Source organism: Vipera berus, assembly GCF_964194415.1.
Source record: "Vipera berus genome assembly, chromosome: 2".
NCBI classification, from domain to species: domain Eukaryota; kingdom Metazoa; phylum Chordata; class Lepidosauria; order Squamata; family Viperidae; genus Vipera; species Vipera berus.
In genome coordinates this window covers 1115488-1132334 of record NC_138203.1, presented here as the reverse complement: position 1 = coordinate 1132334, position 16847 = coordinate 1115488, and the positions used below count along the sequence as shown (strand labels likewise).

At 45.1% G+C, this 16847-nt stretch overlaps 1 protein-coding gene across 3 annotated transcripts in view; it reads left to right on the top strand.

The window, feature by feature from the left end:
- The window catches only part of CTIF (cap binding complex dependent translation initiation factor), a 168125-nt gene extending 151278 nt beyond the window's left edge, over window positions 1-16847 (top strand). For 2 of the 3 annotated variants that reach the window (XR_014025288.1, XR_014025289.1), the window contains exons 10-13: window positions 8059-8214; window positions 10630-10683; window positions 14841-16544; window positions 16708-16847. Coding sequence is in view for 1 of the 3 variants with exons in the window: in XM_081319269.1 (XP_081175395.1) it covers window positions 8059-8214; window positions 10630-10683; window positions 14841-15056 (426 nt within the window). In the remaining 2 variants the exon portion in view is untranslated. Of the gene's footprint in view, window positions 1-8058; window positions 8215-10629; window positions 10684-14840 lie in introns of all 3 variants that reach the window. The other variant, XM_081319269.1, reaches the window with a different exon arrangement.

Sequence of the window (16847 nt, the reverse complement as noted above, 5' to 3'; positions counted from 1 at the left end):
ACAGGGCAATACATATTAAAAAACAAGATACAAAAATTAAAAGCAATTAAACAACAGTGCCCATGAATAAATTAGTGCATATTAAAAGTTAAAACCGATTTATAAAACCCAACCCCATCCCATCAGGCCAGGCCAGCTTGTTCAAAAAGGTAGATTTTGAAGTTGCGACAGCCACCTCTTCCCCCCCCCCCCGCAGTCATGTGATTGTGTTCGGGCCAGTTGGCAACTGGCTCACATTGACAGCTGTTTGCGGCATCCTGTGATCACATGGCCACAATTTTCAGTCTCTTTGGGGGGTTTTCCCCACATTTACTTCGTTTCTGGCAAAAAAAAACAAACAGCCATTGGATTTCAAACTCGCTTAATGACCATGGTGTTCTGATAATGGCCATCAAAGAGTCATAAAATTGGGCACAGGGACATGGTCGCCCACTTAACAACCTCAGCAACGTACGTAGATTACAGTTGTAAAGCGAAGACGACCGGTATAGATTTACAAAAGGGCTTTCCTTTCTTTCTGCATCCGTGCTGATCCCCTCTCTCCGTGTTTTCATCTTCGTTATAAAAACTGAACCTGTGACCGTCAGGTTAAAAAGTTCCATTGGCACTTCAGGTTTAGGGTGGAGGATGCAAAATTGTAGATAGCAGCTCACCAAACGAAGGACACCCCATAGAAAAATACACCCAGCAACAGAGGAAAAATAAAGAATTTCCTTTTCATGACTCTTTCATGTTGCTATCAGCGTTCGTGCTTTCCCTTAAAATAAATAAGAAGCAGTGGGTGGAAGCTCCTCAGGAAGATCCAAGAAATATGGAGGAATTTCCTGACAGCGAGAACAATTAGTCAACGGAGTAGCTTCCCTCCAGAAATCGTGGGCGCTCCATCACTGGAGGTTTTTAAGAAGAGACTGGACAGTCACTTGTCTGAAATGGTGTAGTAGGGTTTCCTGCTTGAGCGGGGGGGGCTGGACTAGAAGACCTCCAAGGTCCCTTCCAGCCCTATAATTCTAAATACAGCCCTCACCAAAAAAACAAGACCCTCTCAATGGTTAAAGGTAAAGGTTCCCCCGCACGTGCGTGCTAGTCGTTTCTGACTCTAGGGGCCGGTGCTCATCTCCGTTTCAAAGCCGAAGAGCCAGCGCTTGTCCGAGGACGTCTCCGTGGTCATGTGGCCGGCATGACTAGACGCCAAAGGCACACGGAACGCTGTTACCTTCCCACCGGAGTGGTCCCTATTTTTCTACTTGCATTTTGACGTGCTTTCGAACTGCTAGGTTGGCAGAAGCTGGGACGAGTAACAGGCACTCACTCTGCTACGCGGCACTCGGGATTCGACCCGCCAAACTGCCGACCTTCTGATCGACAAGCTCAGCGTCCTAACCCACTGAGCCACCGCGTCCCTTCTCAATGGTTACCAGTCACCAAAAAAATAGGAAGCCATAGAATATACCGTAATTGGATTGGATTGGATTGGATTGGATTGGATTGGAATGGAATGGAATGGAATGGAATGGAATGGAATGGAATGGAATGGAATGGAATAGAATAGAATAGAATAGAATAGAATAGAATAGAATAGAATAGAATAGAATAGAATAGAATAGAATAGAATAGAATAGAATAGAATAGAATAGAATAGAATAGAAGCTGGAAGGGACCTTGGAGGTCTTCTAGTCCATCCCCCTGCTCAAGCAACCTATACTTGTGAGGGTTTGGCCCAATATTTTTTTCCCCTTGTTAGATGTCACCCCTTCACTAGATCATTGCACACAAAAACTTTTATAAGGCTTTTCTACTGTGTGGATCGTTTTATGTAATGTGATCGAGTTTTGTAGAAACGCTTTCCACATTCCAATTTCTGATTTCTTCTCTTGCATACAGGTAGACCTCAACATACAACTATTCATTTAATGACCATTCGAACTTACAACGGCACTGAAATAGTGACTTAGGACCTTTTTTCACACTTGTGACTATTGCAGCATCCCCGGGGTCACCTGATCAAAATTCAGACGCTTGGCAACTGGCTCGTATTTACGACGGTCGCAGCGTCTCCCCGGGGTCACGTGATTTGCCCCCCCCCCTTTTGCGACCTTCCGACCAGCAAAGTCAACGGGGAAGCCAGATTCACTTTTAAAGAACGGTGTGACTAACTTAACAATTCCAGCGGTCCACTTAACAACAGCGGCCAGAAAGGTTGTAATGTGGGGCAAAATTCACTTGAGGACTTTCTCAGAGATTTTGGGCCCCGCAGCAGTCATAAGTGGAGCCCTCCTCCTTCCAAGCGTTACGTGAGGTTTGCTAGGAATGCTTGGGGTGGCTTCCCTTCCCAAGCCAGGTTGGGAAAGAGGCCTTTCCAGCATAGCCTGGATGTGAATCACGTTGGCAAGTCCCAACAGATCGGTTTTAGTGGAGCCTTTGTGCAGTTGGGGCCAATCTCCAGCGCTGAGGTTTTGAAGTTTCCCAACCTGTAATGCTGGGTTATAAAAATGGGTTAGAGAGCTGGCAAAACATAAGGGGATAAAAATGCATCGTGTGGTCTTCCACATTGTGACCAGTCTTTAGGCAAGTTTTTTTCTTTTAATTCATACAAAACAGGGTTTCTCAAGATAAACCGAGGCATAGAATCAAGATCACGCGAGATATTAGTACCGCTTTATAAAAAACCTAGTGAGGCCACACTTGGAATAGTGCAGCCAGTTTTGGTCACCATATCACAAAAAAGATGTTGAGAGTTTGGGAAAAATTCAGAGAAGAGCAACTAAGAAGATCCAAGGCCTGGAGATTAAAACATACAAAGAACGGCTGCGGGACTTGGGTTTGGCTAATCTAAAGAAAAGAAGAAATAGGGGGGACATGATAGCAGCATTCCAGTATCTGGGGCTGCCACAAGGAAGAGGAGGGGGCCACATTATTCTCCAAAGCACCAGAGGGAAGGACGAGAAACAATGGTTGGAAACTGACCAAAGAGAGAAGCGACCTGGAATTACGGAGAAACTTCCTGACAGGGAGGACAATCAACCAGTGGAACAGAAGTTGCCTCCAGAAATCGTGGGCGCTCCATCACAGGAGGTTTTTAAGAAGAGGCTAGAAAGTCACTTGTCTGAAATGGTTCTCTTGAGCAGGGGGCTGGACTAGAAGACCTCCAAAGGTCCCTTCCAGCTCCTATTCTATTCTATTCTGTTCTATTTTAACCTTGGTAAGGTGACGTTTGAGCGTCAACTCTCAGTGTCTTTTTTTGGATCGTGGTGACCAGAACTGGACACAGTATTCCAATGCAGTATAAATGTCTATCGCTTCTCATGACCTCGATGCCCTTCCTCTGTTGATGCAACCCAGGATTGCATTGGCTTTCTTTTGGCAGCTGACTCATGTTTAAGTGGTGCCCTTCTAGGACACCCAGATCCATCTCGCAGTCAATACTTTGAACCAGGTACCACCTGTTCTGCACCTGTGCATTTTGTTTTTCCTGCCTACATGCAGGACCTTGCTTTTCTCACCACTGATTTGCCTTTTTTTTTATGGGCGAGGGCCCAATACTGAAGTCTGTCGAGATCCTTCTGAATCTTAAGTCTGTCTTAGGAAATGGTAGCAAATCCCTCCAGCTTGGTGTCGTCTGTGATGAATTCCCCTTCTATTCCTTTGTCTAATGATTTATGAAGATGTAATAACAACAACAACGACAACAACAAATAGTAGTAGTAGTAGTAGTACAGTAGTACAGTTGGAAGGGACCTTGGAGGTCATCTAGTCCAACCCCCTGCTCAGGCAGGAAACCTTATACCATTTCAGGCAAATGGCTGTCCAGTCTCTTCTTAAAAACCTCCAGTGTTGGAGCATTCACCGCTTCTGGAGGCAGGTGGTTCCACTGGTTAATCGTTCTGACTGTCAGGAAGTTTCTTCCTTGGTTCTGGGTTGCTTCTCTCCTTGGTTAGTTTCCCTCCGTTGCTTCTTGTCCTGCCTTCAGGCGCTTTGGAGAATAGCTTGACTCCCTCTTCTTTGTGGGCAGCCCCTGAGATATTGGAAGGCTGCTATCATCCTGGTCCTTCTCTTCATTAAACTAGACATTCCTAATTCCAGCAACCGTTCTTTGTATGTTTTGGCCTCCAGTTCCTTCACCATCTTTGTTGCTCTTCTCTGCACCCTTTCTAGAGTCTCAACATCTTGAAGAACACTGGGCCTAAGACAGAAAACTGGGGTTCCCCGCTGCATGCTTCCCTCTGCATAGTAGATTATTTTCACTGAACAATCTCAGTTTGTAACTTGTCACCAGAGGAAAAGTTCAGCTCCTTCTCTTGTTACCAGAGTGAATTTTTCTCTCAAAACACAGTTTGCATAGATAGATAGATAGATAGATAGATAGATAGATAGATAGATAGATAGATAGATAGATAGATAGAGATAGATAGATAGATAGATAGATAGATAGATAGATAGATAGATAGATAGATAGATAGATAGATAGATAGATAGATATGGATGGATAGATAATAGAGATAGATAGGAATGGATGGATGGATATGGATGAATAGAGATAGATGAAAGGATGGATAGATAGATAGATATAGATAGATAGATAGATAGATAGATAGATAGATAGATAGATAGATAGATAGATAGATAGATAGATAGATATGGAACTAAACCTCGCGGGTGGAAAAGGCGCAGCATAAAAAGCGACAGAGGCCAGGGCAATGGGAAGGGAAAGAAATGAAACATCTCTTTGCCAATTAAAGGCCTTCAAAGGCAACCGGTGCAGAGTTGGGTGGTGGGGAAGGGAAGAAGAATCGGGGGCTTTGGATAGTTGCTGCTGGCTGGACACCCCAAGAAACCCCTGCCAGGACAGATTTTTTTTCAAAGGAACAGGGCAGCTGCTGGTTGGCAAAGCACCAGCTCAGAGGCTGGCATTTTCAGAAATAAACACAGGAGGAAAGAGAGGCATGCAGAAATTAGCCACGCTTCTTTGAAAGGCCAGCGGCCAAAACGAATCCCAAGCAGAGAACCGGAGCAGAAAACATCTCCTGGAGGAAGCTGTGGCTAGCTTGTCCCAGCAGCAGAAAACAGCTGCAACCGCAAGTATGCTGCAGCTGGAAGGGTGACATCTTTAGAAAGGGCTGCGTTTATTTCCTCCCCCCCCCACACACACACACCACCAAGGAGGAGTGGACGGTGAAGATGGCAGAATTTGGCAAAATGGAGACAAAACAATGAGTGCTTTTTATGAAAGTGAGGAAACCTTTCATGAATTTGTTTGCTGAACGTGGATTTTACGTTTCTTCCTTCTGCTGCTTTCCTTTTTTGGAGTTTTCTGTTTTTATTTTTTAATAATAATAACAGCCACCACAACAATGACAAAAAAGTCTGGATAGTGGACGTGGATGTGCCTGGAGACAGCAGAATAGACGAGAAAGAACTGGAGGAGACGAAGACCTACAAGTAGAAATAGAAAGACTGTGGCAAAGGCAAGCAAGGGTGGCACCAATAGAAATAGGCGCCTTGGGTGCCATCCCAAAACAACTGGAGCACCACTTGGACACCGTCATCGGCACTGACAAATTCGCCATCAGTCAATTGCAAAAGGCAGCCTTACTAGGAACTGCTTCCATCCTGCGATGAGATCTGTAATGCCATCAAACATCCACATCTGCCTACCCCAGGTCCTTGGTAAGGACTCGATGGGTAGACAAAAAGGCCAAATCCAGTCTGAACATCTGGCTGACTGTGCGATGATCAATAATAGTAATAATAATAATAATAATAATAATAATAATAATAATAATAATAATAATAATAATAATAATAATATAGGATACCGGCAGCAACCCATGTCAACCATTACTGCCAGTCAATTTGAATGTTCAGTTGACTGAGGTTCATGTTTAATGAATAAAAGTTTTATAATAATAATAAAGTTGGGAGGGACCTTGGAGGTCATCTAGTCCAACCCCCTGCTCAGGCAGGAAACCCTGTACCACTTCAGACAAATGGCTGTCCAGTCTCTTCTTAAAAACCTCCAGTGTTGGAGCATTCACAGCTTCTGGAGGCAGGCTGTTCCACTGGTTAATTGTTCTCACTGTCAGGAAGTTTCTCCTTAGTTCCAGGTTGCTTGTCTCCTCGTTCCATCCGTTGCTTCTTGTCCTGCCTTCAGGGGCTTTGGAGAATAGCTTGGACCCCCCCCTTCTTTGGGCTAGCTAGCCCCTTATGTAAATTATGTAAAATCTCTTTCTCTTCACAAACACACACACATACATAAAGAGATCGTCCTCAACTTGCAGCCCCAATTGGCGTCAGAACTTTGTTGCTGAGCAAGGTAGTGGTTAAGTGCATTGCATCTCAATTTACAACCTTTTTGCCACGGATGTTAAGTGAATCGCCGCAGCTGCTAAGCGAATCCTCCATTCATTAGGTGAATCCAGTTCTCCCATTGATTTTGCTTGTCAGAAACTGGCTGGGAAGGTCACCAAAGGCCATCCTGTGTCTCTGGGACGCTGCAACCGTTGCCAAGAACCCACGTGTTGACACTGTGACCGTGGGGGACGGCGTGATGGCTGTAAATGTGGGGGCTGGCTGTAGGTCGCTTTTTTCCAACCCCGTCGTGACTTGCCATGGTTTCTAAGTGGACGGTTGTAAGTCAAGGACGGGATATGGTGCTTATGTAAAAGAAACGCCTCTCCTGTATTCTGAGGACCTCCAGCCAGGGGTCTTGAAAGCCACGCGGAGGTGGACTCGCTTAGAGCTTGGCTAGGGACCCCCTGAGAATCCCAGCATTGTAACCCCAGGATTGTGGGCTAAAGTCGCCCAAACATTTGAACAGCACCCCGTCCATCAGGCTGCCAAGAAACCGGCAGGACGTTGTTGTCTCTGGAGTCGGGCTGCCCTTTTCCAAGCTGCTTCCAAGGCCATCGATGGGTCAGCGGCAGATTCCAGCCCAGCCTGACCCCCTGTTCTGCTGCTTCCGCAACTGTGACTCTGTGTGTGTGTGTGTGTGTGTGTGTGTGTGTACATATGTGCATATACGTATATGTATGTATATGTATGTGTGTATATATGTGTATGTATATGTGTGTATATATATGTATATACATGTGTGTATATGTGTATGTATGTGTATATGTGTGTGTGCGTATGTGCACACGTGCATATATATGTATGTATTTGTGTATGTATATTTATTTATTTATTATTTATTTATTTATTTCAATTTATATACCGCCCTTTTCCTGAGGGACTCAGGGCGGTTTACAGGGCAAATTAAAACAATACAATATATACAGGTTAAAATAAAATAAAATTAAATAGCCCCAAAATAATTAAAAATTACAACCTTAACCCAAAACCCTCAGTCGAGGCCGGCAAGCTTGAATAGCCAAGTTTTTAGGTCCAGGCGAAACGCGTGAAGGTCGGGGGCCATCCGGAGTTCCACAGGCAGCTGATTCCATATATGTGTGTATATGTATATATATGTGTGTGTGTATATGTGTGTGTGTGTGTGTGTGTATGTGTATGTATATATATATATATATGTGTGTGTGTATGTGTATATATATATATGTGTGTGTGTGCGTATGTGCACATGTGCATATACATGTGTGTATATGTTTGTGTGTATGTATATGTGTGTGTGTGTGTGTTTCACCAAAGGAAGCATTCAGAAAGCTGGACTCTCCCTGCTGTTTGAAACGATGCCTCCAGCTGAAGTTCTGCTATTGGGGGGGTCTGGAAAGGGCTGCCTGGGCTCCTGTCCTGGGGTGCTTGTGAAGAGGGGGGATGGCCCCTGACCTTCGGTCCTTCTGCCGTGACCTGAAGACATGGATGTTCCAACAATCGGGCCTGGACTGACCGTACTTTTAAATTTGGTTTTACTGGGTCTATGGTTATGTATTTACTTCATTGTTTAATTCTTTTTTAAATTTTGTATTTTATGTTTTTAACTTTTTACTGTTGTGAGCCGCCCTGAGTCCTTAGGGAGAAGGGTGGCATATAAATGTAATAAATTCAAATTCTTCTCTCTTCCCGGCTGCCGCCTGACTCCCTTCTGCCCTCTTTCCCTTCCCGCAGAAAGACTTCACCATGCGGGAGAAGCTGCAGCAGAGCGACGTGGAGGGCTGGCTGGGCTTCATCACTTTCCTCTGCGAGGTCTTTGCCACCATGAGGAGCAGCAGCGGGGAGCCCTTCCGCGTTCTCGTCTGCCCCATTTACACCTGCCTGAGGGAGGTGAGTTGGGCCGGGCCGGGCCGGCTCTTCCGGGCTTACTAGCCAGCGCTGCCTTACGCAGGAAGAAAGAGGGGTGGCTGGCTCTGTATTTCTCCTTGTCAGCTCTCGAAGGCTCTGTGTTTTGGGGGTCTCCCCTCTTACAAGATCCCCATCCAGAAAGTATAAAACTGTGGGACACTTCAGGGGGCATTTGGGGCCTGGAAAGAGGCAGGATTCCTATAGCACCCGATCTGTATTGGTAAATGTGGCGAAACAACACAGGCCCAGCCTTTGATCTAAGGCAGGGGTAGGCAACCTCGGCTCTTTTATGACTCATGGACTCCAACTCCCAGAATTCCTCAGTCTGCTGACTCAGGAATTCTGGGAGTTGGAGTCCATGAGTCATAAAAGAGCCGAGGTTGCCTACCCCTGATCTAAGGTAATTCATAGGTAATCCTTGATGCAGGACTGGTCACTTGGGGACCATTCTAGGTCATGACAGAGCCCCCCAAAAAATCTGCTTATGACCCGAATTTGAACTTCCACTTGGCCAGCATCTCTCCCCCACAGGGTCATGTGACCATATTTTGGACACTCAGCAGCTGGCTCCCCTTTTTGGTCATCTATATCATTTATAGACACGTGGCCTCAGTTTACAACGTTTTTGCTGCAAACTTACTCCATCTGAGGGCTCTCAAGTATGACGGTCACTGCTCTAGACCAGGGGTAGGCAACCTTGGCTCTTTTAGGACTGGTGGACTTCAACTCCCAGAATTCTGAGGGGAAAGGGAGAGGTTTCCAAGCTGAGCCACGCTGGCTCAGGAATTCTGGGAGTTGAAGTCCACCAGTCATAAAGGGGCCATAGTTCCCCCCGTGCTGGCTCAGGAATTCTGGGAGTTGAAGTCCGCAAGCCATGAAGGGGCCAAGGTTGCCTACCCCTGCTCTAGATTGACCCCTGTGGTGGAGGCAGATGTAAACTCCAAAGAACCATCAGCCCCTCCGTGGGCTCCAGCGAGTGAAGCTAACCAAGGTTCTCCCAAAGGTGCTTTTTCTTTCTGGAGGCCACGGGTCTTCCTTGCATTTCTTTTGAAGACGTTTCGCTTCTCATGCAAGAAGCTTCTTCAGCTCTGACTGGATGGTGGGGAGTGGAAGGATTATATTCCTTGCAGAAAGAGAGTCATTTGCATGTTCAAAAGAAGCACAAGAAAGTCCAGTTGCCTCCAGGAAAAAAAGCACCTTTGGGACAACCAGGACCTGGATGAATGGGAACCTCCATAGAAATCTAACCAAGGTTCGTCTCCTAGACCTCAAAATTAATGAAAAGAAGGACCAGGGGGGACATGATAGCATTAGACATTATCTCAGGGGCTGCCCCAAAGAAGAGGGAGTCAAGCTGTTCTCCAAAGTGCCCGAAGGCAGGACAAGAAGCAACGGATGGAAACTCGTCAAGGAGAGAAGCAACCTGGAACTAAGGAGAAACTTCCTGACAGTTAGAACAATTAACCAGTGGAACAGCTTGCCACCAGAAGCTGTGAATGCTCCAACACTGGAAGTTTTTAAAGAAGAGATTGGACAGCCATTTGTCTGAAATGGTATAAGCTCTCTTGCTTGAGCAGGGGGTTGGACTAGATGACCTCCAAGGTCCCTTCCAACATTGCTATTCTGTTAAAACTGCTTTCTCTCTGATTCCACCACTATCCAGCGAGAGACAGCCCGCCTTGAGGTTCCAACGAGACTTTTGTTCACCCATCTCTGTTACCAATAATCTCCCTCAGTGTCACAGCAAAGTTCACAGCCGAAAGACATCCTCTGGAAAATTGTTGTGTGTTGTTTCTCCCCCGCCCCCCCCCCCACCCCTTGAGTTTGCTATTATTGAAGGCAGACAGTCTAAGAACGATGTCGCCATGGGAAGCCTTGGCCTGACTCATTTCAGCCTTTTCTGGTTTGTTGGGTTACACTGGGTTTTTTAAAAAAAATTCCGTTCATTTTGGCTTCCCTTCTTGGAAAGCACGGGACTTGTGTTCAGTCGTAGGCATGGCCCCAGAACTCAACCAGGTTGACAACTCGGTGGAGGAGGATGTGCACTGAACACAACTTCTAGATGGACACCAAAGATGATCTAGATCAGGGGTCTTCAAACTCGGCCCTTTTATGACTTGTGGACTTCAACTCCCAGAATTCCTCAGCCAGCACGCTGGCTGAGGAATTCTGGGAGTTGAAGTCCACAAGTCATAAAAGGGCCGAGTTTGAAGACCTCTGTACAAGGGGATCAATAAAGAATGAATGCAAAATAAAATAGGTCCTTGCAGTCTGCTTTGGCTCTGATGTAAGCAAATCTCGCTCTTTTAACACCTGGTGTTTTTTTTGGTTTTTTTCCTGGAGAAGAATTTCTAAGTGGGTCTTTTTTCAATGTCTCCGCTTTCTCTGTCTCTGCAGTTGTTGCAATCTCAGGATATAAAAGAAGATGCTGTTCTTTGCTGTTCAATGGAGGTAGATATTTGGAAATGTTTATCTAACCTATTTCTACGCCTCTTCACTCAGTAAAGAGGGCTATTTTTTTTTTCCCTAGAGAAGGTCAGAATTATAAGAGCAAGAATTTATTCAGCCGGAAACTAATAATACTAGAAGAATCTTTCCAAAGCCATAACAATATTTATTTATGTTTTTTTCTCCTGTTTTCACATTTGGAAAAGTCCATTCTACCGTCGTAATGCATTTACTGCCTCTTGAGTTGTAGTGAGGTTTTTTTTTTTTCTATTCAATAGTACTAGTTGGCATTTTACGATTTTGCGTGCCAAACAGTTGCTAAAAAAAATAAAAATAAAGGTAGTCCTTGACTTACAACCATTTGTTTATTGACCAGAGTTATAACAGCACAGGAGAAAAAAAACGATTTGTGACCGTTTTTTACACTTAAATCCATTGCAGCATCCCCCAGGGTCACATGATCAAAATTTGGACGCTAAGCAACTGACTCGTATTTACGATGGTCGCAGTGTCCCGGTCTGTGTGTGTGTGTCACGTGATCCCCTTTTGCGACCTTCCGACAAAGTCAATGGGGAGGCTGGATTCACTTAACAACTGCATTACTAACTAAACATCCGTGGACGGAAAGATCGTAAAATGGGACAAAACTCGCTTTAACAACTGCCTCAGCTAGCAGTGGGAATCTGCTGAATTGTGTTTGTAAGCCTAGTCCCGGGGTAGGGCAACCTTGGCTCTTTTGTGACTGGAGGACTTCAACTCCCAGAATTCCTGAGCCAGCATATGCTCAGCATGGAAACTCTCCCTTTCCCCTCAGCGTGGCTGGTTGAGGAATTCTGGGAGTTGAAGTCCACAAAGTCATAGAAGGGCCATGTTTGAAGACCTCTGCACTAGCCCAGGGGTAGGCAACCTTGGCACTTTTATGACTCGTGGACTTCAACTCCCAGAATTCCTCAGCCAGCCACGCTGAGGGGAAAGGGAGAGGTTTCCAAGCTGAGCCAGGCTGGCTGAGGAATTCTGGGAGTTGAAGTCCACCAGTCATAAAAGGGCCAAGGTTGCCTACCCCTGGCCTAGGATTGTCACTGTCTAAAAAAGGAGCTGAAAAAGCCATTACTTCATTTGTTGATATCATGTAGATGTGATATCTGCATTATTTGATGTTTGCTACGGTTCCTTCCCTTTCCGTTCAACTGGCGTATTGCAGCCAGAACTTGGAGAAAAGTCTCAAAAGTCCAACGAGGGGATCCATACTGTAAAAGTGCCTTCCAAAAAAAAAAAAAAAAAAAAAGCAAAGTCCACATTGTGTTGTTTATTCTAAATCCCTGGGAAGCTTGCATCTCACTGTCCAAATTTCAGTGTGAGACAAACATGGAGGGTAGTTGACCAAACACTCAGCAACATCTGCTTGGGCCAAAGCGAGGAGGGACAGTTGCAAAGTTTGTTACTTCTCCTTCCTCCATCTGCCCACCCGAAGCATTCAATCTGCAGAATTCGGGGCACACATTTGTTGCCCTTGAAGACCCCACCCCTCCGTTCTTTTCTTAGCTATACCGCAAGAGCTGTGTGCCGTTGGCGAAAAGTTTTTTAAAAAAAACGCATGAGAAAAACCCTCTTTCTGCACACACATATCTTTACCTGGTATCCATTCTGATGCCTCTCTTGGGAATTTCTCACTTTTCAAGCCTCCTAAAGTTTCATATTATTTGCCTCTGGTTGGTGAAATGGAAGTTTATGGGGTCTTGTAAAGCATAGGCCCAACCGTGGCCACTCTAAGACCTCTGGACTTCAACTCCCAGAATTCCCCAGCCTCTTCTGTAAATGGGGAGGGGGGGCTGCTTTTTGAGGGGGAGGGGGGAAATGGTGGAAAGGCTGCCTCTGTTGATCTACAGAGGGATGGAGGGTTCCCCCCCCTTTAAAAACTTATATATATATATATATATATATATATATATATATATATATATATATATATATATATATATATATATATATATATATATATATATATATATATATATATATATATATATATATATATATATATATATATATATATATATATAAATTAGTTTTTAAAGGGGGGGGAACCCTCCATCCAGTTAGTCATACCCTTTATCTGAGATTCGAACCCAGGCTGATTATATATATCAGGCAGTGTTTTAACCTCCTGAGCCACGGGTTCCTTCTCTCTTATATTAGCTGGAAGGCAAGGCAAATGTATGTTTAAGTATTTGTCAAGGTTTTTTGAATGGACCTTGCTAATTAACTCTTTCATTCCTGTTTTGGCCCGGCTCAGGGCTTATCCACAGGAACTAGTCAACTTATGACAGCTCATTATTTGTGCAAATTATTCAAATTGCTAATAAAGAATTTGGGAGGCTAAGATGATCATTTCGAACTATTTATGTTCTCATCAGTTAGTCATACCCTTTATCTGAGATTCGAACCCGGGCTGATTATATATATCAGGCAGTGTTTTAACCTCCTGAGCCACGGGTTCCTTCTCTCTTATATTAGCTGGAAGGCAAGGCAAATGTATGTTTAAGTATTTGTCAAGGTTTTTTGAATGGACCTTGCTAATTAACTCTTTCATTCCTGTTTTGGCCCGGCTCAGGGCTTATCCACAGGAACTAGTCAACTTATGACAGCTCATTATTTGTGCAAATTATTCAAATTGCTAATAAAGAATTTGGGAGGCTAAGATGATCATTTCGAACTATTTATGTTCTCATCAGTTAGTCATACCCTTTATCTGAGATTCGAACCCGGGCTGATTATATATATCAGGCAGTGTTTTAACCTCCTGAGCCACGGGTTCCTTCTCTCTTATATTAGCTGGAAGGCAAGGCAAATGTATGTTTAAGTATTTGTCAAGGTTTTTTGAATGGACCTTGCTAATTAACTCTTTCATTCCTGTTTTGGCCCGGCTCAGGGCTTATCCACAGGAACTAGTCAACTTATGACAGCTCATTATTTGTGCAAATTATTCAAATTGCTAATAAAGAATTTGGGAGGCTAAGATGATCATTTCGAACTATTTATGTTCTCATCAGTTAGTCATACCCTTTATCTGGCTCAGGAGGTTAAAACACTGCCTGATATATATAATCAGCCCGGGTTCGAATCTCAGATAAAGGGTATGACTAACTGATGAGAACATAAATAGTTCGAAATGATCATCTTAGCCTCTCCAGTGTCTGTTGTACAGCATGTTTTCTTGGTTTATGTATTTTGGGGGAGGGGAATAATAATTAATTAAATATAATTAAATATAATTAAAAAATAATAATTAACAGTCAATAACGATTAAACTTGATAATTCCATAATTAGTATATTAATAATACATTTCTTCAATCTCCCCTTCTCCTGTTTGTGTTCTCCTCCTTCAACCTTAAACACATATAAATATTTTCAGTATGTAAACGATTAAATATAGACATTTTTTTCACATTTGTACGGATAATGTACGGATGGAGGGGTTTTTCTTTTGTTTTGTTTTTTTCTCCTTTCTGCTTTGAACGTTGGCTGGAGCTTCAAAAAAGAGCCAGAGCAGAGGAGCTGCTTTTGTCTACGGCTTTTTCATCGCCTTTGAGTAAATCGGGATGAGTCCCAAGGCACCAGGAGGCGAAAGTTATTAGCAGGGGAAGCGAAAAGCTCGAGCAGGGCCTAGGGACCCGAAGTTTGGTGGGAAGGAAGAAGGTTGAAGAGTCGGGAGAACTGAATTGATGGTGATTGATTTATTGGAACAACCGCCAGTCTTCGTTTTTTTAGGAATTGGGTGTGATCAGCGGAGTTTCTCCCCGACCTTCTTTTTTTAGTGGATCGTGTGCAGCAAGGGTGTCCCACCCCTTAGCCACTTTTAAGACCTGTGGACTTCAACTCCCAGAATTCCCCAGCCAGCTGGCTAGGGAATTCTGGGAGTTGAAGTCCACAGGTCTTAAAGTGGCCACGCTTGGACAACCCCTGGAGTAGAAGATAAATATTGCCTAACAGAGCTGTGTGCCTGGAAGCAATAACTAAATCAAGCATTTGCAAGAGGAAGGAGATTTTCTCGGCCTCTTTCCTTCCTGTCGTCAGGGAGCCTGGGAAAAAAGGACCAGACCGGGAGGGGGGGCAGCAGCGGCTCCCCAACTTTTGATCTCCCTTCTTTCTTCCTCAATAGCTGCAAAGTGCCGGCCGGCTGCTGGAAGAACAGCTGCCCGAGTTGATGACGGAGCTGCTGGCCGCCACCCGGGACAAAATGCTGTGTCCCTCAGAGTCCATGCTGACCCGCTCGTTGCTTCTGGAGGTGATCGAGCTGCACGCCAACAGCTGGAACCCGCTCACCCCCAGCATCACGCAGTATTACAACAAGACAATCCAGAAACTGACCTCTTGAAAAGGAAGGAGGCGGGCAGCGGGCGGGCGCAGCCCAGTGCCAGGAACGAGACAGGCACTTTAAAGAAACGAGACACGCACACACACACACACAAAAAAACCCACAACACCCTCGGAATATTCCCAAAGGACGCGGGAGCCGTCGCAGCTACAGGGATCCGGCCGGACCGTCAGGGCTCCCGGTGGTTCCTCAAACAAGGGACAACCCGCAGCATGTTTTAAGAATTCCTTCCTTGGAGCGAAGCATGTCTTTTTTCCAGTCGTCTCCCAGAGTGCTGCCTCCTCTTTTCTTCCCTCTCCTCCCCGCTGTGGTTTTGTTCCCGGTCCCCTTTTGCGCGGCCCGCAGCCCGTCAGCTCGACATCCCGCCAAGCTATTGTCTTGGCTCCGAAGGAACACGGACGGTTTGAATAGCCGCTCGGAGGGCAAGGTCTCCGAAGCGTCGCAGCAGCTTGTGTTGGCCAACTGGCGTGAGGCAGGCCACGGCAGATGTCTTTGGGGAGTGGGGGGACAAAGACAGACCCCTTCCTCCACCCCAGATGCTGGTAACTGACAGCTTTTGTCAAGCCAAAAGAATCTCCTCTCCTCCTGTCTTAAAAGGTTTGTCTCCTTTTCCTGAAACCTCATTCCAGATTAGACACTTAAGAAGCGATTTTTTTTCTCCCCCCCCCCATTTTTAAAATTTTATTTCATTTTATTTTATTTTTGGTTGGGGGGAGGTATTTGCATTTGCACTGAATATTATTTTCCTTTGTGGGTTTTTATTTTTCATGCTATAAATATACGTGTATATATCTGTCTATATATACATGCACATATTCTTATACCAGCGCTTCCCAAACCCGGGTAACAACGTTGGCTAAACGTGATCTTTCTTTGGGCAAAGACGCGCAACCCCACGGCTCAACCACGACGGGGGGCGCCAAAATCAATTTAAAGGGTTCTTACCCACCTTGGGCTGAAAGGACATTGTGCTAAGTGGTTTTTTGGTAACGACACGAGAAAAAAAAACAAAATTGGGAAGGACCGCCTTAGAGAGGAACGGACAACTTGCTGTTTCGTTTTCGACAAGGTGAAAAGTTTGCGTTGCGGTGTGAGAGTGCAGAGAATGTGCAAGGATCCTGAAGGAAGGGAGCCCAGGCCAAACGCCACTCAAAAAAAGTATTATTGCCATTAAAATATTCTTGCCAAGAGGTTGCGGCGAAGAGCCTGATCCTCTACGGACTTCGGTCCAGTTCTCTTCCACATGTTCCGATTGCTGTGAAAAACCCCAAGGCTGTACTGATAGTCCTCAGCTTGCAACCGTGGGTTTGGTGACCGTTCAAAGTTACAACGGCACTGAAAAAAAAGGACTTGGGACTCTTTTTCACATTTCCAACCATCCAGTGGTGGGATTCAGATATGCGAACAGCCGGTTCTCTGCGTGGATGCCACTTCCGGAAGTCTGTTCTGGGCCTGGGCAACAAAAAATTAGCTCCCGGTTCTGCCGAAGTGGTGCGAACCAGCTGAATCCCACCACTGTATCTATCTATCTATCCATCCATCCAGTGGTGGAATTCAAATATGTGAACAACAGGTTCACTATGTAGATGCCGCTTCCGGAAATCCATTCTGGGCCTGGGCAACAAAAATGTAGCTTACCGGTTCTGCTGAGGTGGTGCGAACCGGCTGAATCCCACCACTGCAGCCATCACAGCATTCCCCCCATGGTTACATGATCAAAACTTGGAGGCTAGGCAACTGGCATGTACTTTATGACGGTTGCAGTGTCCCGGGTGATGCGTTCCCTTTTTG